This window comes from Bos taurus, chromosome 10, assembly GCF_002263795.3.
Source record: "Bos taurus isolate L1 Dominette 01449 registration number 42190680 breed Hereford chromosome 10, ARS-UCD2.0, whole genome shotgun sequence".
NCBI lineage: Eukaryota > Metazoa > Chordata > Mammalia > Artiodactyla > Bovidae > Bos > Bos taurus.
Genome location: NC_037337.1, coordinates 28,970,244 through 28,997,266, shown reverse-complemented (window position 1 = coordinate 28,997,266; position 27,023 = coordinate 28,970,244). Strand labels below are relative to the sequence as shown.

The 27,023-nt window shown below is 43.5% G+C and overlaps 1 protein-coding gene across 1 annotated transcript in view; it reads left to right on the top strand.

Moving 5' to 3' along the window:
* The window catches only part of RYR3 (ryanodine receptor 3), a 558,656-nt gene that overhangs the window by 289,209 nt on the left and 242,424 nt on the right, over positions 1 to 27,023 (top strand). The window contains exons 13-18 of the mRNA XM_015473104.3: positions 5,223 to 5,391; positions 6,736 to 6,871; positions 10,344 to 10,439; positions 11,877 to 11,995; positions 21,243 to 21,376; positions 23,520 to 23,761. Of these exons, the coding sequence (XP_015328590.2) occupies positions 5,223 to 5,391; positions 6,736 to 6,871; positions 10,344 to 10,439; positions 11,877 to 11,995; positions 21,243 to 21,376; positions 23,520 to 23,761 (896 nt within the window). The remainder of the gene's footprint in view (positions 1 to 5,222; positions 5,392 to 6,735; positions 6,872 to 10,343; positions 10,440 to 11,876; positions 11,996 to 21,242; positions 21,377 to 23,519; positions 23,762 to 27,023) is intronic.

Here is a 27,023-nt window from a genome sequence, read left to right as displayed (position 1 = left end):
GTTTATTACATTATCTGCTTGAGAATGTGATTGAAATCAGTATTATTGTTGAATTGTCTATTTCTCCCTCAATTCTGTCAATTTTTACTGCACATATTTTGGTCTCTGTTACTGGGTGCTTTGAAAGTGAAAGTATTAGTCACTCAGTCACATCCGACTCTACAGTCCCATGGAGTGTAGCCCATCAGGCTCCTCTGTCCATGGAATTTTCCAGGCAAGAATACTGGCGTGGGTAGCCTTTCCCTTCTCCAGGGGATCTTCTCAATGCAGGGATCAAACCTAGATTTCCCACACTGCATGCAGATTCTTTACCATCTGAGCCACCAAGGAGTTTATAATAAATATATCTTCCTCCCAAACTCATTCTTATAAAATATCGCCCTCTTTTCTTTTTTTTTTAAATTATCCCCAAGTGTTTCTTTTCTTTGAAATTGAAATAGTTGATTTACAATATTATATTGGTTTCAGATGTACACTGTGATGACTCAATTTTGAAGATTACATTTCATTATAAGTTATCACAGGATAATGGCTATAACTTCCTGTGCTATGCAATATATCTTTGTTGCTTATGTATTTTATACGTAATAGTTTGTATCTGATAATCCCATACCCCTATTTTGCCCCTCCCCACATCCTTTTCCCCTTTGTTAACTACAAATTTGTTTTCTGTGTCTGTGAGTCTGTGTTATATATACATTGATTTGTATTATTTTTTTAGGTTCCACATATAAGCGATATTATATAGTATTTGTGTTTTCCTGTGTGACTTGTTTCACCCTGAATAATATTCTCTAGGCCCATCTGTTTTGCTGTAAATGGCAGAAGATTATTCTTTTTTATGGCTGAGTCCCTCTTTATGTGAATATTTTTTGTCTCAATTTATTTTGTAGAGCCGCTCCAGCTGTCTCACACGCTAGTTACAGTTACTGTTTGCATGGTGTATCTCAGTCCTTTCACTCTCAACTTATTTGCGTCTTTGAATTGGAAATGTGTCTTGTAGATAGCATACCGTGAACCTTTTTTTTCCCCCAAAATGCCGTCTGACTGTCTCTTCCTTTTACTGGTGTGTGTAATCAATTTATAGATAGTGTAATTATTCAGATGATTGGTTTCATGTGTGCCATTTTGCTATTTGATTTTTATATGTCTTTTTGTTCCTCTATTCTTCCTTAGCTGCTTTCTTTTGTGTTAAATTGACATTTTCTAGTACTATTTTAATTCCTTTGAGTGTTTTTAACTACTTTTTTAAGTTATATTCTTAGTTGCTCTAGGGAACTTAGTATGTCTTTGATACGAAATAATCTACTTCACATTAATATGAATTTAACAAGTAAATCAACTTTGCTCCAATATTGTTCTCTTCTCTCAACTCCTTTGTGACAATACTGATATATATATATATATATATATATATATATATATTATAGCTTCATGTGGTATAAGCCCAGCAATACAGTTTTATAATTATTGTTTTATGCATTTTTAATTAGGTATAAGAACAAAAAAGAGAAACATTGGTACATATTCATATTGTTTTACATTGAACTGCATAGTAACCTTTACCACTGCTCTTTATTTCTCAGGATGGATTTTAGTAAGTGTCTCATGTCATTGACTTTCAGCTTGGAGTACTTATTTCTTGTGGGGCAAGCCTCCTACCCTTTGCTGATAGACCTGTGTGTGGGTTGGATAATATGTCCAAAGGTCAGGCAGTTTTAAGTTCATCCTGAGTTTTACTTTCTGCTTGCACAAGGCTTCATCATATTCAGCCAGAGATGAATAATACCTGGGGCCCCCTCTGGTTCTTCCGGAGTGTGTCTGTCTGGGACCTTGCACATGGCCTGCCTCACCCTGTTAGACCTTCTTTTCCTTGGAGCTAGGGGAGAGGACCGGAGAAGGCAATGGCACCCCACTCCAGGACTCTTGCCTGGAAAATCCCATGGATGGAGGAGCCTGGTAGGCTACGGTCCATGGGGTTGCTAAGAGTCAGACACGACTGAGCGACTTCACTTTCACTTTTCACTTTCATGCATTGGAGGAGGAAATGGCAACCCGCTCCAGTGTTCTTGCCTGGAGAATCCCAGGGACGGGGGAGCCTAGTGGGCTGCCATCTATGGGGTTGAACAGAGTCGGACACGCCTGAAGCGACTTAGCAGCAGCAGGGGAGAGGATGGGACCTATCTCAGGTTGAAATATCATAGATTCCCACTGTTCTTACCAAGGTTCATTATTTAAAAAAAAAAAAAATACTTCTCAATTTCCTGTATACCTTTGGTCAATTTCCAGAATCCTAAAACAGTTTTTTTGGATGATTTTGTCCAATTTTGTCACTTTTATTGGGAGAAAGAACTCACTGAGCTCCTCATTTCTGGAAGCCCCACCTTCAGTGGAAGAGATTCTTGATTCTCCCTGACACAGGATGTTTTACAAGAAAGGAGGGCTAATGAATAGCAAACCAGTACAGCAGAGGTGAGGGCTACAAAAGCCACGGTGCTTACATTTTGCAAGAGTTGGAAAGTGATGGATGACTGCATAATTTGGAAATAAATTCTCCTCTCTCACCCCTTTTGAGAAACCAACAGTGCATGTGATGTACAAATGGAAACCAGAGAGATTGACCTTCTGCAAGAACAAGTTAAAGGAATAAAGAATGAAGAATAACAATGAAGAAGATAATGTTTAAGTTTCCTGTACTGTCTCATCATCCCCTGTGTGGTTGTTGGGAAATGTCCCATAGGACAAATGAACAGTGTGATGGACCGAGGAGTCTCAGATGTCCTGCTGGAGAGAGAAGATGCTATCCAGCTGTCCTCTGAGTTTCGCTTTTGGAGGGGAATGATATATAAATAATTATGGTAACTGTATGGTAAATGGGAGAAGGCAATGGCACCCCACTCCAGTACTGTTGCCCAGAAAATCCCATGGATGGAGGAGCCTGGTAGGCTGCAGTCCACGGGGTCACACAGAGTCAGATACGACTGAGGTGACTTCACTTTCACTTTCCACTTTCATGCATTAGAGAAGGAAATGGCAACCCACTCCAGTGTTCTTGCCTGGAGAATCCCATGGATGGAGAAGCCTGGTAGGCTGCAGTCCATGGGGTCGCACAGAGTCAGACACGACTGAAGCGACTTAGCAGCAGCAGCAGCAGTGTGGTAAATACTCAGAATCACCTGAGCTTTTACTTAGGAAAAGAAGTCCTTGTCAAAGATCTGAGAACATAATGGGACAGTGGCTGTAGGGGCCGGAGGAAGGCTGAACTGAGATGGGGGCCAGTTGTAATTAGTTCTGAACTGCGGCATCCTCTTGTCCCTGTCCATCTAGATCCATCTGGGTCTCCTCCCCCAAGGTTCTAGAGTAGACTTCGAGCATCTTGAAGCCATTCAGAGGATGCGTCCTCAATGCCAAGCACGTATTATGTGTTCTCCTTTGAAGGAAGGAGGCATTCTCCCTGGAGGACTGTCAGATTGATGTTTCTTCAAGAGGCAAGATGAAGTGATCCAGCACTTAGAACCCACAGGAAAAAAAAAATTAGCCCCAGAAGGATCCTGGCAAACATAGTGTCTACCTTCCTATGTTTCAGTTAAATTGAAGCACAGGAGTCTTAGCGGCACTCCAAGGACCTCACAGTTAAATGGCAGTGACTGTAACCTGGGCTTTCCCACCCTCTGTATACTGATGTGCTGCCCCATCAAGCTACAGAAATGCCTACAGACCTCTTCTCTCATCCTCATTTCTCATCACACGAGGACATACTCTTCACTTGACTGGCCTGAGTGTCTCTGATATATGGAAAGTATTAAATTTTTAAAAAGAGAGAGAGGGAGAGAAAAAAAACTTTGCAACTAGCTCAGAAATATTGAGGAAAACGTATTCATTCTTACTGAATGTGAAACTGGGGAGTCATTCCTGATTGAGTTCTCTTTCCCAAACCTTCACCTCATATCCATGTGGGATTCTCTTCCTCACTGTCTCTGAATCCAATAATATCCCAGAGAATGTTTAATAATCACTTCCTGAGCACCTGCCATGGGCAGAGGACACACTGCTGAGAAGTGCCTCCTGCCTGTAATTCACTCTTTCTCTCATTGTGTGCACTTGGCATTTTTATACAGAAGTGGAATTACTGTCATCTCATAACCTGAATATTTTCAGGACTTGTTTATAAGCTTTGTCTGAGGCCTAGCTCACAATCTTTTCTTTTTTTTTTTTTCCCACAATATTTTCTTTAGCTTGTGTCCAGACAGATATGTAAGCACATCTTCAGTAAATGTAAAGGACGGCTCATTAGAAATTGACCACAGAGGAAAACCCCTGATGTTATTTACTCACGGAATAAGTTCCCATTCCACTAGGGTCTCGACAGTGGGGTCTCAGATTCAGTTTCATGGACTGCATCCACTCCCCCTTCTCTTCTTAGCCTTGGCCTCTGAAAAGCTCACCAGTGTACTTCTCAAGGAGACGGGAAAACAAAGGGTCATTTTGTCATCTGTGGAGGTTTGTGGCCTCTCTGTGTTGGAAAGACTCAGTTATAAGATTTGTTTGGAAAATTATGACATAGGGAGTCAGACCCACATACATATAGGATAGGAGGAACACAACAGGGGGAGATGGTGGGGGTGTTGAAGCAGAGAAGAAGAATGTTGAGAGATGGGACACTGGTGGGGGGTGGAAAAACAGAGACAGGGCACACAGAGGAAGTTGAAAGGAGAGACAGAGCAGGGAAGACATCAACACATCAACAAATAGGGCGCCTGCAAACATACAAACATTAAGAGGAAAACACCCACAGAGATATCACAAAGACACATGGGGAGACAAAAGACAAAGATGTAGATGGAGGAAGAGACCAGTGATGAAACCCCTTCCAGCTGATGCTTAACCTGTCTCAGGAACATGTGGTAGTCTAAAAGAACTATGGGTTAATAATTATCTATAAAAGTACTTCTACCTAAAAAGGAAGACCTGGCAGACAGCCAGGGATCCTTTCCATTGATTTATAAAATGGTTTGAAAATTGAATCAGCAATTCCTTCCCATTATGCTGTTTGTCAGCAAACTTCAATTGGAGGTTATCTGTACAGCGACTATCCCAGGTGCCCAACAACCATACCAGTCGCTGTGCCCAGTTCAGGGCAGGGAGGAGCTAGGACCTAGTGGACGCTCGTCAGGGTCCTGCTAGAGACCCGCTGCCTAAGCCATGTCCATCTGTGGTTTCAGTGGAAACAGTCGCACAGCTGCCCCGGTCACCCTGCCAATAGAAGAGGTCCTGCAGACCTTACATGACCTGATTGCCTACTTCCAGCCCCCGGAGGAGGGGATGCAGCATGAAGGCAAGCAGAACAAGCTCCGCTCACTCAAAAACAGACAGAATCTTTTCAAGGAAGAGGTAAGTCCAAAACATTAAAAAGTGAGATGCTTTTTGTGTCCAGAGCTAAAAGTACCCTGATGACTGCAATTTAGAGTCTCCATGCAGTCTCTGTCTCCATGCATGCATGTGTTCTAGAAAGAGAGAAGAGCAAAGAGAGAAAGTTGGAAAGAAAAAGATCCATTGGGAGTTACCCTTTCCTGTCAGCACCCGGATCACATTAGCAGCAAACATTGTCATGCTTGTACTTTGGTACATTCAAACCAGATTAATTTAAAGCTTCAGTGTCACCTATGTATCCAAAATTGGTCTTCCGTAAAATCTCAGCTATGACAGTATGGCATTAGCTGTGATTCCCAAATTTTGGAAGGTATGAGAATTATCTTAGAACTTTGTTGGAAAAATATGAATTCCCAGGTTCCACCACATCAGAAATGCCTGGAGAGCTGGTTTAAGAGATACGGATGCTACTATGTCTCAAGGTGAACTTGAGCATCTGAGTCACGAGGGATGGGCATAGATATGGGGAAAATACTAACTTGGGGCTCAAGGAGTCCTGGCCCTAGTTCTGGCTTCATCCCTGGCTGTGTGTGATCTTAGATCACATGGCTTTTCTGAGCTTGGACATGATGATTTGGCATTAATTTTAAGGCCATGGTCATATTCCTGCGGCCTTGCATTCCTGTGGACAGGGCTTGTCCTTTGGGCATTTCTAAAGTGTGGGAAGTAGACCTGTCCCTACTGAGCCTTCTGATGTGAGCAGACTTTGGCTGGGGGAACTTTCTGTGTGCCTTTATAGGCTGCTGAAACTACACTTAACATTTCCCTCCTGCTCTTTAAGAACAACTGGGCACAGATGTTTTTAGTGGGTGGCATAGTACTGTAAATTAGATGGAAAGGTCGTTTTAGAAAATCCTCTTTTAGTCTTATTGTCTCTAAATTCCCTTTTTGGAGCAGATGGGGAGATGCACAAGTTTGCATCTTAAAGAAAAATAGATCCTATATCCAAGGGCTGTTTCTAGGTGAGTCAGAATCATTTCACACCAGACAGAGCAGGCTTCTGTGAGACTCATTCGTGTTCCCTCTTCCTCACTACGTCCTTGGTTTAAGTTAAACACGTGGGGGCAAGCCTGTCAGAGGAGACTGCTGACTCACTTCCAGAATGGATGCTATTTAGGTCTCTGAGGCATAGACATGCATATTTTGTTTTGGGGAGGAAAAAACAAAACCCAAATTGGCACCGTGAAGGTCTGTTTGTACATTAGTATCACCAGCTTTGAAAGGTGAATGATATGGGAGAGGAAAGAACAAAAGGGATCCTGAGATCTTACGTATTTTTACTTTTTTCCCAACTCGCCTTCACAGGGAATGTTAGCCCTTGTGTTAAACTGCATTGATCGCTTAAATATCTACAATAGCATAGCACACTTTGCAGGGATCGCCAGGGAGGAGAGTGGGATGGCCTGGAAAGAAATTCTGAACCTTCTCTACAAATTGCTCGGTAAGTACATGCCCAGAGCTCTCTCCCTGGGCAGGTGGCTGTGGAGGTCTATAGGCATTTTTGTTCCGGGAAGGGGGAGCCCAAAAGGGGGACTCTTATCTAACATTCAGAAATGAGTGGTCTAGATATATGTGCTAACAAAACAAGAGAATTTGTTGGGAAGGGGCACCTGGACGGAGAGGAGAGTTAGGGAACCCGGGAGGACTGCTCTGTCATGTGGCTCACAGTCTAGGGTCCTATGGTAATGGGATTAGTTTCCAGGTTGTCTCTGGCCAATCACTCTTACTCGCGTTCTCCCTGGTCGTGCATGCATTGCTCAGCCAAGATGGATTCCAGCAAGGAGGATTCTGGGAGGTCAGTAGGATATGTGATGTCTCCTTTTGACCTTTCCAAAATTCTTCCTGTTGGTGGTGCTTTGTTAGTTCTATGTTCCTTACCAGGATCTCCTATTGTAAAATAACTCATGCAACTGATTACTGTGGTGCCTGGCCAGGGTGGGTGGTTTCAGCCAATGTTTCCCTTAACATTTTCATGGAACAAACTGCTATTGTCATCCAGCCTCATTCCTTGGAAGATTGTGTTAACCACTTGATTCTAACCCAGTGGATTATCAAATCAACCCTGAATATTCATTGGAAGGACATGCTGAAGCTGATGCTCCAATACTTTGGCCACCTGATGCGAAGAGCCAATTCACTGGAAAGACCCTGATGCTGGAAAAGATTGAGCACAAGAAGAGAAGGGGGAGACAGGATGAGATGGTTGGATGGCATCACTGACTCAATGGACATGAGTTTGAGCAAGCTCTGGGAGATAGTGAAGGACAGAGAAGCCTGGTGTGCTGCAGTTGATGGGGTTACAGAGAGTCAGACATGAGTTGGTGACTGAACAACAACTAACCCAGCCATTCATTGTGTTAACTGGTAACTTATTTTACTTTCCAAAATGACAGCAACTGGAAGCAAATGGTAATTGGTTTTATCAAACTACCTGTGAAGCACTTGGCAGTTTCTTACACTCCCTGAACCTCATCATTAAAATGAGAGAACAAGGCAAAAATATGTTTAACATACCCTCCAGTTCCAGACTTCTGACACCTGCAGTCAGAGGATGTCTACTCTCTTCAAAAGTGTACCCTTTCACTGTCCACTTGTTGGGCAGTCATGATTCCTGCTGTTTTGGCCTGTTTTTATTTCTTTTTGGTGGAAAGAAAAAGGAAATTGAGTAGAGAGATGTTCCAGCATCCAATCTTTCTTCTCACAACTCTGAATGCATGGTGACCTTCCAGTGCCTGCTGTAACCAATGCCACATCGGCCCAGGCTGCCAGCCTGTGGGAAGAAGACAGTGCAAGATAGTATTGGCCTCTGCAAGAAGGTGGCCGCCGATAATGATTTGGCCATGGTAACAGGGCAGCATTTTAGGGCTTTTCTCTGATGTAAATGTTCCATTGAGAGGAAATCCATGGAAAGTTGAGCAGGTCAGAGGGAAGCCTGGAGAAATCAGGTCAGATTCATTCAAGTTGTCAAGGGTCAAGCTGATTAGATTGTGACTGTACTGAGTGACCTCATAAAGTCTCTTCCAACTCTTAACATTTTATGATATGGCTTAAACTCAGTAGTAATTATTACAACAATAGTAGCTAACATTTGTTGATGCCAGGCAGTAGGATATCTCTTTTTGATCCTCAGAGCAACACTGTGAGGTGTAGGTACTCTGACCATTTTATTGAAGAATCTGATGCTCAGAAATGTTCATAACTCATCCAGGGTCATACATGTTAGAAGAGTGATGGAACTATGGCTTGAGTCCAGACAGCCTGGCTGCAGAGCCTCAAGGTCAACCCCCTTGTTGTTCATTCACTAAATCACGTCTGACTCTTTGCAACCCCATAGGTTACCACATGCCAGGCTTCCCTGTCTCTCACTATCTCCCAGAGTTTGCTCAAACTCATACCCATTGAATCAATGATGCCATCCAACCATCGCATCCTCTGTCACCCCCTTCTCTTCCTGCTCTCTTTCTTTCCCAGCATCAGGGTCTTTTTCAGTGAGTCTGTTCTTCACATCAGGTGGCCAAAGTATAGGAGCTTCAGCTTCAGCATCAGTCTTTCCAATGAATATTCAGGGTTGATTTCCTTTGGGATTGACTGGTTTGATCTTGTTATGGCTGATCTGAGAAGCAGGATAGGAGATCAGACTGAATTCTGCCCTTTGATGGCTGTGGAGGTACGAAGCAGAGGTCCTGAGGAAGAATTTCCTTATCCAAATACCTTACAAATGTCTGTGAATACCACAGTCTTTGAAAACCAGCAGCATGATGAGAAAGCCTCAGGGCCAATCAGTTTACATGGACTTGTTCCAGAGTCCCGTCCATAGTACTGGCCTATGGAGGGAAGGCTACTTGGTCTTATAGTGAAAATCTAGTGACAGCATATTCTCTGTCTACCTTTTCAGTATCATCTACCAGTGGTCCTCAAAGATGAACAGGCCTCAGAATTAGCTGGAGGGCTGGTTAGAACACAGATACTGGGCCCATTCCTGGAGTTTCTGGTTCAGTAGACATAGGACAAGGCCACGAATTTGTGTTTTTTAACACGTTCTCAGGTGATACTGACATTCCTATCCGGGGATCACACTTTGAGAACCACTGTTGTGTACTGATGCATTTTAGATATTTTAGAGTTTCATGTTTTGTTATTACTTGCCTAGTTTAGCCAACCCTTTCAGTTGTACTCATTTGGATGCCTTCTTTTAGCAGTAAAGAATAGCAAGTATTTAGCTAGATTTATGGAGAAGGCAATGGCAACCCACTCCAGTACTCTTGCCTGGAAAATCCCATGGGCGGAGGAGCCTGGAAGGCTGCAGTCCATGGGGTTGCGAAGAGTTGGTCACGACTGAGCGACTTCACTTTCACTTTTCATTTTCATGCATTGGAAAAGGAAATGGCAACCCACTCCAGTGTTCTTGCCAGGAGAATCCCAGGGACGGGGGAGCCTGGTGGGCTACCATCTTTGGGGTCACACAGAGTCAGACACAACTGAAGTGACAGCAGCAGCAGCAGCAGCTAGATTTAAGAAAACGTTAGAGGAAATTGAGTTCTGAAGCCAGCAACCAAGCAGATATTGTTTTCTTGCTTATCATTACCTAAAATAATTTTTTTTTTAATCTGTGTATATTTTGTCTCTCTCTCCCATTTCACAAAGGCAGGGAATCTGTTGTTGTGTTCCCACTGACTTTTCCCAGCAAGTAGACAGATGCCTCATACACAGTGGAATCTCTGGAAATATTTGAATGAATGGTAGATTTTTTTTTGCTCTTCGAAATGTAGAGACAGGAATGTATCAAAAGGCTTGGGAGGGGAAGGGGACTGTTTCATTCTTTCTAATTGCTAAGCAGATGGAGTATTCAACAGCATCCCGTTCCCATCACTGTGCCCTTTAACCTACATGATCAAACATGTTCTCATTCACAGCTGCTCTTATTCGTGGAAACAGAAACAACTGTGCTCAATTCTCCAATAACCTTGATTGGCTGATCAGCAAATTGGACAGACTAGAATCTTCCTCAGGTAGGATTTGACAGGAAACACAATGGGAGAAGGTGGGGTTTTTCGTTTGTTTGTTTCTGTTTAAAAGAGAGAGAAAGTTTAATCTCTGAACAATTCTGCCCCACCCCCCACCCCCCAACACACACACACTGGATTGCAAGCAATCCTCAGTAATTACTTCAACAAAAGAAACATAACCCTAAATCTTCCTGGCACTCTTAAAACTTTGTTGATCAACTTCAAGCCAGCGTCCAAACTCTTTCTTTTCCTGCTTCATTTTTCACTTTGTGCCCTCATCTCCTCTCCCTGGGTCCTTGAATCATTCCCCACCCAGTCTGAACGTGGTCCTCTCAACTATTTAGAAGCAGGACTGAAAAATGACCAAGAACTTACAGGAAATGATACGCCTCGTACCCCCGAGTCACCCTCAACATCATATCTAGAGCCCTTCTTGATGATTCACAGAGAACTTGAGCCAAGAAAAGTGGTCATCGTTACTAAGTGACCATGCCAAGAGGCTCTGCAGTTTGCTTCCTCAGAGATAAGAGAACGTGACAGGTGTGGGTCCCCCTCTGGGAAGCTGAAAGGTTTCAGTGCTCTTTTCATCATTTAGAGATGACAGGAGCTTGAACAGACAAGCCAAGGGAAAGCTCCTCTAATGATCATCCGCCTCCACATATATCTTCTTCTTAAGCCTCTGTTTCCTTCAGTACCTCCTTTCAGGGCCAGACCACATTTTAGGGTAATTTATGAAAACCTTGGGGAAAAAAGAGAATCAAGAGGACTCTTCTCAATGAAACCTATAAAGATATTAGCCAACAACTTTCTGTGCATTTCCACCCCAGTGTTACATGCAGGTGCCAGGCTGCAAGGCCACCTGATCATTTTTCTTACACCTTCGCTTAATACAGAAAACCATCCACTGTGCCCAGAAGAGGGGACAAAGCCCAGTAATCTTTATTTGGTGAGCTTACAGATTACTCATATACCATACCAGTGCATCTAAAAATATTCTGGAGTAATTCCTAGAAAAATTCTTTTTCAAGGAACATTCAAAGCATTTTCTAAATTATTTGAATGACCTTTAGAATTTTTAGTAAACTAGGTATCCCTTTTTCTGTTTTTAAATTAAGTATTGCTTGGTTTTATTGGGTTAAAAATTCTGTTCTAAAGCTGCTTCTCTATATTTTGACCCAGAAGGATCATGTCTTCGTCCAGGAAGAGGGAGGAGGGGTTAGTAATAAATAAACTCACCTCTAAATTACAGAGTGTTGCCCCAGGGGCTCCTGAAGTCTATCCGAGATGGCCACATCTTTCTTCTGGCTGGAAATATTTAATAGATCCAAAGAATGATGGTATTCTGTCCCCTTAGGAGGATCATTTCTCTCTCAGGTTTCTAGTTATAATTAGCTCTGCCAGTTATTTAATGTCCAAATGATTTTTGTGGCATACATGCAGGTATCTTGGAAGTTTTGCACTGCATCCTCATTGAAAGCCCAGAAGCCTTAAACCTGATAGCAGAGGGCCACATCAAGTCCATCATCTCCCTGTTGGATAAGCACGGACGGAATCACAAGGTAGGTGTGGAAGGAATTCGGAACAGGGATTGACTTTACCTGACTTTTCCTTCCCTGCTGCTTAGTAACCCTTGTGTGTTATGGAGAGAGTATTGACTACTCTCTTTCTTGGCTTTGATTTTTTTTTAAAACAAATTTAAAAATAACAACAACAACAACAAAAAAAAACCTCTGGAAACTGAGATCCTAAAAGAGAGAGAGTGATGACTACTCTCTTTCTTGGCTTTGATTTAAAAATAAATTAAAAAAAAAAATCTCTGGAAACTGAAATCCTGAAAGACCTTTCCTTCTTAGGAGCACACTCTGAGCCAGTCACACAGGCCCTTGGGTGGTCCCCTCAGTTTCCACCAGCTTCCCAAGTCTGGCTCATCATTACCCCCTTAACACCCAGCTGGTTTGCGAGGCATTCAGCTCTATACAGGGTCGGCTGCAGGAACTGATCCCACCCTCGAGTCTAGGAGCTTAGAAATGAAACAGCTAGTGCCAACTTTATAAAGAAGCTACACAGAAATCAGATTTAGGATAATGTAGAAAGTTTTGGCAACATGGCATGTTCTTAAATGAAATCAGAGTTGCCATGAGTCAAAGCAGGTGGAAAAAAAAAAGGGGGGGTTTTCATGAACAAGCCAGAGGGGATGAGCGGTAGGGCTGTCCCCTGAGAGAAAACAGTTGCATGACCTTGAGCCCCCATCATTTCAGCTGTAAAATGAAGACAACGCCACCTCACTTACAAAGGCAGAATTCTGGGTCAAGTTTTTTGTTTTTTTTTTAAGTTCTCTTAAAGTTCTAATTTCTCTATTTGTATGGAATTACATTTCTAAGACACCATGATCTCTGGGGATTAGTGTTAGCTGCTCAGTCGTGTCCGACTCTTTCTGACCCTATGGACCGTACCCCTCCAGGCTCCTCTGTCCATGGAATTTTCCAGGTGAGAATACTGGAGTGGGTTGCCATTCCCATCTCCAGGGGATCTTCCCAACCCAGGGATCAAACCTGGGTCTTCCACATTACAGGCAGATTCTTAACTATCTGAGCTATGAGGGAAGCATGATCTCAGGAAAGTCTATTAAAATATGTCTTATCCTGACCCACTGATATCTGCCCCGTACATGGAAGGCGATATCTTACTGACTCATTAGTGAGCAGGCAGGTACTATAAGGCTGAAGAGGAGCATTTCAAGATCAGGTGGCATATTTGGATGTGAGGGACAGCAGCTGGGCTCAGGCAGAGTGGAGAGAACACAGCTTGGTCACTGGCCCTCTCTGCTCAACCTCAGCTGGGGGCCACTGCACATCGGAGACATGTCTTGGAGTGGGGGGTCCAGGAGAACAAGCCTCTGCAGCACTGCTCAGATGATATGTATCATCCTTAGGAAACAAACAATCCATGGGCCTTTGCATCTATGAAATTGCTTGGCGAAAAACAGAAAGAAATATGGGGGGTTGGTAATTGCTTTCCCAAATGTGGTAAATCAAAAGCAGGCATGAGGCTCCTGCTTCAGCCCAGCTTCACTATGTCTGAACATGCCCCGTCCCATCTGCGAAGTGTAATAAGAGTAATTGATAAGCACCCGAGTAACCCATGGCCTGAGTCGGGAGCCATGGGCACACGTCAAGAGGAGCTCTTAGAAAGCAAAGCTGCTCTCCTTTCATTGCTCCTGGGGCTGCTTTGTGATCATACTGCAGAACACACTTAGTAGATGACGAACTTTGTGATGGCTTCTTTCAGCCAAAAGCCACAAGCCCTTACTGGATTGTCGCTCAGTAATGGCAGCTGAATACTGTTCTGACCACGGTATGAGTATTCCACGGTTGAGAATACTGAAACCTGTTGTTGTTGTTGTTCAGTCGCTTAGTTGTATCTGACTCTTTGTGACCCCATGGGCTGCAGCACGCCAGGCATTCCTGTCCTTCACTATCTCCTGGCGTATGCTCAAACTCACGTCCATTGAGTCGATGATGCTATCCAACCATCATATCCTCTGTCACCTCTTCTTCTCCTGCCTTCAATCTTTCCCAGCATCAGGGTCTTTTCCAATTAATTGACTCTTCGCATCAGGTGGCCAAAGTGTTGGAGCTTCAGCTTCAACACCAGACCTTCCAATGAATATTCAGAGTTGATTTCCTTTAGGACTGACTAGTTTGATCTCCTTGCTGTCCAAGGAACTCTCAATGCCTAGGGACTGAGGGCTAGGGAGCTTTATTATTGTGCTAGGAATCCATGCCTGGCCTGATACGTTACCTGAATGTAGTAGCATAGTACTCTTACATCTTCCAGACTGAGAAGTTCTGGGCAATGATGTCAAAGCTGAGGCAATGTGATTGTGGTACAAAAAGAATCTCTTCTAGAATGTCCCATTTTTTTGTTTTCTGATGGATTTTTTGGATGGGGACTGGCTTGTCATGAATTCAGTTCCATTAGAGTTATTCATGTACATGACTTTTATTTTCAAGGGAAACCTAGTCTCAGATCATTACCAGGGATATTTGTGGTAGCTTGGCAAAGAATGCTGGGTGCAGACTAGACCTCCATTGCAGCATTGTATCTTAACTTGGAAAATGCCAAAGCAATGTTTTCCTATCCAGGCTGCTCTGTTTTCCATAGTCCCAGGTGTCCAGACACCTCTGACCTATTCACTTAGGTTTCTGTGAAGAGAGTGATTCAAAATACATAGAATTTTAGAGCCCAGGGCACCTCACAACGCCTCCAAAAACAGTGATGGTGATGATAATGATAGTGTACGTTTATTTTGCTTCTGACAAATACCAGGTGCTGTGCTCAGTGTTCGCATGCATTTTCTTTCTTCCTTGTTATTATTCCATGAAGTATTATTTCCACTTGAGGCGAAAACAAGGCCAGTGTATATGACACCTTAAAATATTAACTAAGGTTGCCAGACAAACCAGGACCATAATTTAGGTCTCCAACAGTAAGTTCAGTATTCTTTCCAGTGTTTCTCAAGCTGTAGTCTGGCATGTTCTATGAGACTATGTTTAATTTTGTGTTCCAGTTTTTTTTATTATTATTATATAAATATAAAACTCTTCACAGTAAAAAAATTCACAATCAGAAACCATTTCGTATAGTAAGTTAGTATTTCTCAGACTGGAATTTGAGAGTTCCTGTGGGTCCATGAAGGTGGTCTTCAGGACCATGACATTTTTTGTTAAAGGTTTATAGATATAGTGGGTTTGAGAAACATCCTTACTGTACCGCGCCTCCTCCATTCATATGTTTAGAAAGGAAAGGCGTTCTTTGCTTCCGTTCTGAGCTCCCTCGGGGCTCACCATTCCAGTAGCTATACTGTGATGGCTGTGACATCCTTTGTTTACTGATATGGCAAGTAATATTTTAGTTCTCAGCTCTATACTGGCTGTGGAAAGTGTTGCCAGTCATCTAAAGCATGATCGAATTTAGGTCAAAAAGTTAGAGAGAAAGCACAATCTTTGGAGTAAAAAGAACAGAAGTGGGGTGTGCTGCCCCAGTTTCTGAATGGACTCTACCCCCATGACCTCACAAGTGACGAGGCTTACTCATCCTCAGCATCTCCTCACTTTCTACTTTTCCAGATCCCATCAAAATTCTCTTTGCCTTCAGAACAGTTCAGATGCCACCCTCTCCATGAATCTTTCTCTGAATCCCAGCTGGATGTGATCTCCTCTCCTCCCCTGTACACCATGCACTTTGTTCCATGGTGTTTCCAATCTGCCTTTCCAGATATATTATGTGTATATTTCTCTCAGAGACTAAGGACCTTGTGATCCCTGTAGTGCTCAGCTCACATGTTACACACAGCAGGCATCTAATACATGTTTTTGAGGGTGTGATTAAAAAAAAAGAGGAATGGATGAGTAGACCCACCATCTCCTCCTGTCTCATCTTGAATGGATGGAAGCTCACAAATGCACCCAAGTCTCATCTCATCCAACAGATGGCTGTTGGTAGTAAGAGACACACTTACTATGTTGGTGGCACCAATTTTATAGAGTAAAAAGGACAACTGTTGAATATTCTGACAGCAACCCTCTAATTTTTCCATGAAGTAAGATTCTAATAATACAAATAAAGTATGCCCTTTTCCCTCGTCCCTGCAACCTAACGTACTTCACACCTGCTCCATGTTATCACAGATGAATATTTTTTTATTCTTTGTTTCACACGGATTTGGAGCCACCTGTGATAAAATACATATATATATATATATAGTAAAATAGTCATATCATTGGTCCTGAGAAAGTGTAAATCAGAACTGAGATGTTAGCCCTAACAGGTAGGTGGGGTGGGCATGGCACAGAAGAGTACCAAGGTAAGGAAACCATTAACTCCCACAGACTTGCTGTAATAGCTCCACAAAATCACCTCTGAGATCCCAGGCAGTCAAGGCAAGATAGAAGTGCTCCAAACCACTCAGCTCACACCACAGGGAGAACAGAATCTGTTCTGCAGAGAGACAGCACTCATTTATCAAATAAAAATTCACCACATTAAGTACCTTTTGTATTTTAAAAAATAAAGCTATTTTAATAGAAAGCTGAGGACAAAATGCAAGAGCCAAATGCTATTTCCATGGATATGCAATGCCTCTTTCTTACCTTTAAATCAGAATTCCCATGTGAGCCTGTGTTTGGGGTAGTTGACTAATGGAGATTAAATGTGCAAGGAAAGATCTTGGATGAAATGTGGTGCCAGTGGTGAAAATGGCTTTACAATTAAGCAGCAAATGAATTTCACAGAGTGGGCCAGGGAAATTCTCAAGTTGGACCAGTGTATAGATTCATTTCAGTTCAGTTCAGTTGCTTAGTCATGTCTGGCTCTGCAACCCCATGAATCACAGCACTCCAGGCCTCCCTGTCCATCACCAACTCCCGGAGTTCACTCAAACTCACGTCCATCGAGTCAGTGATGCCATCCAGCCATCTCATCCTCTGTCGTCCCCTTCTCCTCCTGCCCCCAAACCCTCCCAGCATCAGAGTCTTTTCCAATGGGTCAAATCTTCACATGAGGTAGCCAAAGTATTGGAGTTTCAGCTTTAGCATCAGTCCTTCCAGTGAACACCCAGGACTGGTCTCCTTTAAGATTGACTGGTTGGATCTCCTTGCAGTCCAAGGGACTCTCAAGAGTCTTCTCCAACACCACAATTCAAAAGCATCGATTCTTTGGTGCTCAGTCTTTTTCACAGTCCAACTCTCACATCCATACATAACCACTGGAAAAACCATAGCCTTGACTAGATGGACCTTTGTTGGCAAAGTAATATCTCTGCTTTTTAACACGCTGTCTAAGTTGGTCATAATTTTCTTTCCAAGGAGTAAGCAACTTTTAATTTCATGGCTGCAGTCACCATCTGCAGTGATTTTGGAGCCCCAAAAAATAAAGTCTGACACTGTTTCCACTGTTTCCCCATCTGTTTGCCATGAAGTGATAGGACCAGATGCCATGATCTTAGTTTTCTGAATGTTGAGCTTTAAGCCAACTTTTTCACTCTCCTTTTTCACTTTTATCAAGAGGCTTTTTAGTTCCTCTTCACTTTTTGCCATAAGCATGCTGTCATCTGCATATCTGAGGTTATTGGTATTTCTCCCAGCAATCTTGATTTAAGCTTGTGCTTCTTCCAGCCCGGGATTGCTCATGATGTACTCTGCATATAAGTTAAATAAGCAGGGTGACAATACACAGCCTTGACGTACTCCTTTTCCAATTTGGAACCAGTCTGTTGTTCCATGTCCAGTTCTAACTGTTGCTTCCTGATCTGCATACAGGTTTCTCAAGAGGCAGGTCAGGTGGTCTGGTATTCCCATCTCTTTCAGAATTTTCCACAGTTTATTGTGATCCACACAGTCAAAGGCTTTGGCATAGTCAATAAAACAGAAATAGATGTTTTTCTGGAACTGTCTTCCTTTTTTGATGATCCAATGGATGTTGGCAATTTGATCTCTGGTTCCTCTGCCTTTTCTAAAACCAGCTTAAACACCTGGAAGTTCACGGTTCACGTATTGCTGAAGCCTGGCTTGGAGAATTTTGAGCATTACTTTACTAGCATGTGACATGAGTGCAATTGTGCAGTACTTTGAGCATTCTTTGGCATTGCCTTTCTTTGGGATTGGAATGAAAACTGACCTTTTCCAGTCCTGTGGCCACTGCTGAGTTTTCCAAATTTGCTGGCATATTGAGTGCATCACTTTCATAGCATCATCTGTCAGGATTTGGAATAGCTCAACTGGAATTCCATCACCTCCACTAACTTTGTTCGTAGTGATGCTTTCTAAGGCCCACTTGACTTCACATTCTAGGATGTCTGGCTCTAGGTGAGTGATCACACCATCATGATTATCTGGGTCATGGAGCTCTTTTTTTGTATAATTCTTCTGTGTATTCTTGCCGCCTCTTCTTAATATCTTCTGCTTCTGTTAGATTAGAGAAGCCTAATTCCAAGACAGATAACCCCAGATTCTCACGGTGAAGTTACTGTCTGAGGCTGGCCAGTGGGAGGGCTCCATGCTGTGTGGTCATTCAGAGACACACTTTTCTTCCATCTAGCAGCCTCACTGTCCCCTAGGACAGGACTTCACAGATTTTATGTGCTTGTGAATCTCTTGAGAATTGTGTCAAACTGAAGGCTCGGATCTGATAGGTTTCTGGGGGTAAGTCTGAGCATTTGTATTTCTGGCAAGTTCCTACATGATTCCAGTGCTGCAGGATCTCACTTGGAGTAAGGAAACCCTTGGGATTGGTAATCCTTCCTTGGATCTCCACATCCCACTGGAAAGGGAGAGTATAGGGGCCAGCCCTGAAAGCAGTGGACATCACATCCACCCACTTTCCACTGGCCAGAACTCAGTCACATGACTCCACAACACTGCAGATGTGCCTGGGAAATGTAGGCTCTGTGCATAGGACGAGAAGGAGGCAGAGTCTGGTGACCACTGGGAAGTACCCGCCACAGCCAACAAGCACCCCAGAGGTCACTGAGATGCTTCATCTCCATCAGGAAGTACAGATGACCCCTAAGGACTGTGTTTGCATTTCCCCAGGGTGGACTGACCCATCTACATGCCCTTCACTTTTCAAGAAAAATTTATTGGGATATAGTTGATTTACAATGTTGTGTTAGTTTCAGGTGTACAGCAAAAGTGATTCAGTTATACATGTATTAGTTCTTTTTCAAATTCTTTTCACACATAGCTTGTTACAGAATATCGAGTAGAGTTCCCTGTGCTATACAGTAGGTCCTTGTTGGTTGTCTGTTTTATATACAATACTGTACATGTGTTAATCCCCAGCTTCAAATTTATCCCCCCATACAACGTTTCTCCTTTGGTAACGATAAGTTTGTTTTTGAAATCTGAGTCTATTTCTCTTTTGTAAATAAGTTCACATATCATTTTTAAAATTAGATTCCACATATGAGTGATATCATATGATATTTGTCTTTCTCTATCTGACTTAACTTCACTCAGTATGACAATCTCTAAGTCCATTGCAAATGGCAATGTTTCATTCTTTTTATGGCTCAATAGTATTCCATTGTGTGTGTGTGTGTGTGTGTGTGTGTATGCATGCCACATCTTCTTTATCCATTCATCTGTGAATGGACACCTAGGTTGCTTCCACATCCTGGCTGTTGTAAACAGCGCTGCAGTGAATGTTAGGGTGCATGACCCCAAGAAACGCCTGGTAAAATAAAGCCTGAACACTGTCAGCACATTCTTGATGGCATCGTTTATTTGTAGGTGATGTACTATCCCATTAGGCTATGTGCTTTTCAGAGCCTTTTTTCTCCTCCCTGATCCTATTGTATGTGGATTAAGCTCTACTTTCCTTCCGGCTTGACAGCAAGGCTCCTACAGCCGTCACTTCAAGGCAAAACAGATGAAAATGTGCGCTAGGCTGGATGATAAGTATTTAATTTCCTGGCCATCTATGGGCTCTTTTCTTAGAGGGACAAATTATCCTCTGGATTTCCAGTGCCACGGTCAAATGTTTCATGGAGTGGTAATGGTGAGAGTCCTCCATAAAACCGCCTTTGCAGTTCTTTTCGGCCTGTCCCATTAATGTGCTCTGTATTTATTTGGAATGAAGTTGACATTCAGCGAGCCAGGTAGAAAACTGATTTGTGAGAATTATGGATACAAATCCCATCAACAACGTGAAGCTATCCAACCCCACTAAGCATGGAGTCTCCGGTGGCCACTTTGTAAGACTGAACTGGGGCTGCCCCCTCCTTATCAGCGCAGCCTGCCACGGTCCTGGCTGTTATTCATCCACTGCCGTTTGCACACTCCTCCCCATGGGGGAGACAGGGAGGAGCAGTGCCTGGCCCAGCATGTTTGCTCTGCCACATTAGGAACATGAAATACGGATGAATGAGGATTCAGCACAAGGAGACTGGGCGGGCAGGCCAGTGCGTGGGAGAGGTGGCCAGAGGCTGTTCCCACTTCCCCGGCAGCTGGCATATGAGGTGGTTTAGGCACAGCTCGTGGTGGATCTGGTAGATTCAGGGTCTGCCTGGTTTGCTCGCTCTTATGGTTTACTCTCACTCTACGGGGGAAAAAAGCAGGTGAAATGTTTCTGAATAGGTATTTCTAGGAAGATAGGGATATCTTAGTGAGCTTTCATGGTATCATAGCAGAAGACCAGCACTCGGAATCTTCCCTGTCGTCCCCTCTACCCGACCCATGCGAGGATCCCAAGCCTGCCACAAGCAAGGGACTTTAGCCAGATGGGAATCTGAGTGTCCTTCAGGAAGCCCTGTGTGAGTGCCTGCTGACCTTGTGCAGAGGGCCCCCAAGCCCAGGCAGGAGCACGTGCTTCAGCCTGAGGTCCATGGGGGCCCTCCCAGCACCTACCCTGAGAGGAAGTTGTTGCCTCACCTCACCCTAGTCCTGGACCTCGCTGGAAAAGAAACCTAGACAGGCTATCTTCAGAGCTCAGACTCTTACCCTCTTTAACAGAACAGTGACCACAGGTGGCGTGCCTAGTTTGGAGGGATGGGTCACAAGACTAGAGCAGAGTAGCTAGAAAGGAACCCAAACTCATTTCCCCAAGGGCCAGTAGGCACCTGGGCATCACTCACTCATGTCTGGTGAGGCAGGTGTGGCTTCCTTGACTCTGAACAGGTGCTCACACCTGTCACCTTGGCCCTCACCTTCGTGAGGCGGGCTTCCTTCCTGTGCTGTGGCCGTCAGGTCCTGCCCACTATGCACCCTCCTCGGGTCCTAAGGTTGGCTGGGGTGTGTCCTGCTGCAGGTTCTGGATGTGCTGTGTTCCCTCTGTCTCTGTGATGGGGTCGCAGTGAGAGCCAACCAGAATCTCATCTGTGACAACTTGCTGCCCCGGAGAAACCTGCTCCTGCAGACGCGGCTGATTAATGACGTAACAAGGTAAGGCCACCACCATCATTGCAAATGCCCATCTTGTCCTCAGAAAGGAAAGAAAGAGTGCTGATCTCAACTCCAAAGCCACCTACCCATCATCTCCATTCTGATGTGACCACATAAGATAAGACCAGCAAATATGCACATCTTTTAGTGCCTTGTACTCCAACCCCTTCAGCTGAATTTCTCAAACTTCTCCCCATGGAGTAAATACACCACCTGAGGACTAAAGAATTTGGCCTAAGGGAGTGATCTACCATGTTTTATTTTAAACATGAATGTATATCTTATACCTTCTTCATAACATATTTTATTTTGATATGCCAACATTTTTTTTTAAATCTTTTGATAGCATGGATGTCCCATGTTGAGACCATGGTTTCTTTTATCCTCTGGCACTTGGCCATTTACCCCCAGGGCCATCTGTGAAGTCCAGAATGGGCTCATGAAGAACCCTGGGAGTCATGAACTCACTGGACCTGGACTAGGGAGCAACTTCAGCAGCTCTCCACTTGGGCTCCCTCCCTACTCTGCAACGTGAGAAAATGACGTCCCCTCCAAAGTGCAGAGCAGGTTCGGGTCTGTGGACATCACACAGGCTTTCTTCTGGGTATCAGTCTGGTTCTTCCCTTGCCCACCCAAAATGGACACAGTCTTATCCCAGGACAGTGGACCTCTAAGAGTAGGATTCCAAGAAGAAAAACTCCAAGTGAGCATGCACGGGTTAAAACTCCCAAGCTTTTAACCATTTTTTTCTGGATACATTAGAATCTCTATTTCTTAACAGGGTTGCCTAATACTGATGTATCTGCCCCCCACCTTTTTTGTCATAGAGGTTGAATTTTTTTCAGCTTTATTGAGGTATAATTGACAAACAAAAGTGTAAGATATGCAAAGTATACAATGTGATGATTCAACACATATAAATATTATGAAAGGATTCTCTCTCCCCATGAAGTTAATTAACACTTCCATCACTTCACACATTTACCATTTTTAAATGAGAACATGTGAGTCCTACTCTCTTAGTGAATTTCAGTTTTATAATACAGTGTTATCAACTGTGCATGCCTGCATGCTCAGTCACTTCAGTCGTGTCCCCATGTGACCCCATGGACGTTAGCCCACCAGTCTCCTCTGTCCATGAGGATTTTCCAGGCAAGAATATTGGAGTAGGTTGCTGTGCCCTCTTCCAGGGGATCTTCCCAACCCAGGGGTTGAACAGGCATCTCCTGCATTGCAGGAGGATTCTTTACTCACTAAGCCATGATGGGAAGCCCATTATCAACAAAGTCACCATGTTATATCCTCAGACTTTACTCATCTGATAAGTGAAAGTTTGTGCCCTTTTATCAACTTCTCGCTATCCCCCTGCCCCTACTCTCCAGAACTGCTTTTCATTTCTCCCTTTCTAGGAGTTGGACTATTTTTTTTAGATTCCATGTGTAAGCGATACTATGCAGTATTTGTCTGGATTATTTCTAATAGTGACTTCTTAATGCTTTTAAGAGGCCATTATTATTAATAATGCCTATGGGGAAAAGCTTAAATCAATTTACCAGAAGATGGAACCTGAGTAAGTCATTTCTTACACTTATAGAAAGAAAGAGGAGTTTGCAATCATACAACTCTACACGATGTTTTCAGCATCTTTACCTATGGTTGGCACTCAGTAAATGTGTGCTGCCTTGAATATTGGAACATATATCTTTTATATTTTATAACGGAATTAATGTTGTCCTGACATCTCCCACTAAGAACTTGATCAAGTGTTGGAGGCTTGAAGATTATTCTGCTTTAGAACAAGACAAAAATCATGAAATTGCCCTTGCTCTCAGTTTAATTGGGCTTTCCTGGTGGCTCAGACCATAAAGAATCCACCTGCAATGCAGGAGACCCTGGATTGTGAAGATGCCCTGGAGAAGAGAATGGCAACCCACTCCAATATTCTTGCCTGGAGAATCCCATGGACAGAGGATCCTGGTGGGCTTTGCGGATCCCATAGGGTCGCAAAGAGTCAGACATGACTGAGCGACTGTCACGTTCACTTTTTGGTTTAATTGGGCCCGTGCCTCCTATGGTCTGGTTCAGTTTGCTTTCCTATTTCTTAAGAGTCTGTAGGTGCCACCTGTCTCATGTTTAATTTCAGTATTCGGCCAAACATCTTCCTGGGAGTTGCTGAAGGCTCAGCACAGTACAAGAAGTGGTACTTCGAGCTTATCATCGACCAGGTGGACCCCTTCCTCACAGCAGAGCCCACGCATCTGCGGGTGGGCTGGGCCTCTTCCTCTGGCTACGCTCCTTACCCTGGAGGCGGAGAAGGATGGGGGGGCAATGGTGTTGGTGATGACCTATACTCCTATGGCTTTGATGGACTTCACCTTTGGTCAGGTGAGCACCTTGCCGGGGCTTCGGCCCCTGATTGTTCAAATGGAAATGGTTACTTCTTGTTGAAATGATACAGGCTCAAGTCTCAACTAAGTAGATGGTTAAGTAGGAAGAGCACCACATCTGAAATGAGACTGCCCTGCTTTTTTGTATGTATGATTTTATGTGTTTGTTGGCTGTGCTGGGTCTTTTGTATATATGATTTTATGTGTTTGTTAGCTGTGCTGGGTCTGCATTGCTGCATGGGGTTTTCTCCAGTTGTGTGACAGGTGGGGGCTGCTCTCTGGCTGTGGTGCACAGGCTTCTCATTGTGGTGGCTTGTCTTCTGCAGATCACAGGCTCTAGGGTGCATGGGCTTCAGTAGCTTAGTTGTGGCACTAAGGCTCAGTAGCTGCAGTTCCCAGGCTCTAGAGCACAGCTTCAGTAGTTGTGGCAGCTACTGAATTGAGTAGTGGCAACTACTCAGTAGTTGAGGCTAAGTTGCTCCAAGGCCTATGGGATCTTCCCGGACCAGTGATCGTACCCACGTCTCCTGCACTGACAGGTGGATTCGTTACCACTGAGCCACCAGAGAAGCCTGAGACTGTCCTCTTTTAAACCACGAGTCTGTACTTCAGTTACATCATCTAGTACAGATCCCTTAACTTTTCTCAAGCTCAGTGTCTGCTGCTTTACAATCCTAATTGCATGGATTTGTCAAGGTTACATGGGCCAACAGGAAAGGAGAAAAAGACTGAGCATTTATTGACTTTGCAGTAAGCTGCATATCTTTTGTACCTTTTTCCTCTCATTTTATCCTTACAATGACCCCCTACAGTGGATAATATTGATCTCATACTACAGACATGGAAACTGAACACAAAGATGTTTAGTTAACTTACTCTCAGTCATGCAGAGAAGCCTCCATATCTGACTACAAGTCTGTCATCTGGTGGCTGTAACATGCCGCCTTGTCATACACCTTATAAGGTGTCTGGATCTGTACCTGACACACAGTAGTTGCTAATCTCTTAAAAGATTTCAAAACTTCCTTTTTAAATATACAGTTACACTTTCCCCAGAAATGTCCGTGGTGGTTGCCTGTGGAGAAGTGAGTTGGCTTCTGAATGGGTGGAAATGTAAGACTAACCCTCATACTTTTACCCACAGCAGAGGCTCTACCCCTCCCCTCTCCTATCTACAGCTTGTCTTATCTGTATCTTTTGCAAAACTGGAACTGGAGATATAGTGTTCCTTATAGAAATTTCTTAGGTAAGCATTGTGCTGTGTGCCTCTTGCATAAGGAACCAGGACATACAATCCTCTGTAAATCCAGTACAAGGGGAAAGTTTGTATGTACAAGGCAGACCTATGTATTTTCATTTGTAACCGAGAACTACAAAATCCATCACATTTTCCTCCTCCTTTTAGCTTCCAGCTAAAACCAATAGCTCAGGTCCTAGTGACGTTTCTTACAGTTGATCTTTACTTTCAACTGATCAATATTTTTTAATATTTGTGCTATTTTATATTCAGTATAAACATTTTTTTACCTCTTAGGAATGATGCAAATATGTTTGTTTATATATGTATCTGGGATCATTTATAAGAAGAAATTGCCTGATTCTGTGTTTTGTGTATCCCAGGGGACAGTGTGTTGCAGACAAAAGTGGGTACAAAATGGCAGGATGATAGAGTGAAGTGAATGTCTTGTTCTCTTATCCTCACAGTTTAACTTTCCATTTCATGAGGGATGAAGGTGGGTCTTCTCTGGATTCACAGAGCCGCACTGTAGAGGCATGGTTTCTGTGGTCATACAGTTGTAGTAACATTTAGCTTAGGTTATCATCAGATGGCATAAGGATCTCAGAAAGTTATCTCTGGGGAAGTGATTTGAAAACAAAAAATCACTATTCTCATATACTTACAGCTCCTGAGTTTAATAAAATTGAACCTGTAGGGGGATGAGTGGGGTTGATGAGAGAAAAGTGTTGCCCACTGCCTGCTGGTTGCTGCTCACTCCCTGCCCTCTCTTCACCACAACCCGAGCATATTCTCTGGATCCCAGGTGCATGCACTCAGTTGTGTCCAACTCTCTTCAGTCACATGGACTGTAGCCCATCAGGCTCCTCTGTCCATGGAATTCTTCAGGCAAGAATACTGGAGTGGGTTGCCATTTCCTACTCCAGGGGATCTTCCCAACCCAGGGGTCGAATTTGCATCTCTTGCACCTCCTGCATTGGCAGATGGATTCATTACCCCTCACTACTTGGGAAGCCCTCCCTGGATCCCAGGCTTCACTCATGGAGAACTCTGGATTGACTTAGGCAATATGAAGTCTACCAAGACCCTTAGATGGAGCAGATTGGCCCCTAGTTTCAAAGAAAAACCAACCATTCCCCCCAAAAAAACCAAAACATTTATTCCATCTTTTCCAGATTTCACAGCCCTCCATGGGGCACTTGACATATCCCTTTATAAAAATTTGCAAAATAAATGCAACAGTGAGTCAGGAGGCAGAGAACCCACAAATTGCACATCCAGAAAGCACTGCTGTCAGTGCATTTTAGGACCTGGACATCCATCCTGTTGTAGAATCAATCCATCCTATTGTGTGTCATTCCAGGAATGTACAATGCTCCCCTTTTCCTTCTTATCCAGTCAAGACCAGAAAGCCAGGTGAATATTACCCACATAGTAATATAACTTCACCTAGGAGCATTTTGGGGGTCTTCATCACTCAATCTTCAGCATCTGGTGAGATGTCAAGAAACCAGCATCCATAAAATTGGCATCTTTTATGCTCACTAAAATGCAAAGCTTCCTTGGGTCTGGGCATCATTCTGAATTCTCCAACTTGTGCCCAGGTAACATTTATCTTGCAGAAGGCAAAACAGGTAAATATGTCAGCGTGTGCACCAGTGGAAGAAATAAGGTTTCTGTTAATGACTCCCACCAGGACAGCAGTGAATTTTGGACTGTCTGATGAAAAGGTCTAAGAGTTGATGGAGAAATGAAATGGAAGTGATGCTCCAACTTACTACAGGAGAGAATAGAGGGTGGCTAGGGAGAAATGGTGGATACTAGTCTGACCATTTTTCTTCCTTCCTTGAGATGTAAATGCCTGGGTCCACTGCCTGTGTTTCTTATTGGAGTATAGTTGATTTACGTGTTAAGTTAGTTTCAAGGGCACAGTGAAGTGAATCAGTTATACATATATTCACTTGGGGTTTTTTTAGAGTGTTTTTCCATATAAACTGTTACAGAGTACTGAGTAGAGTTCTCT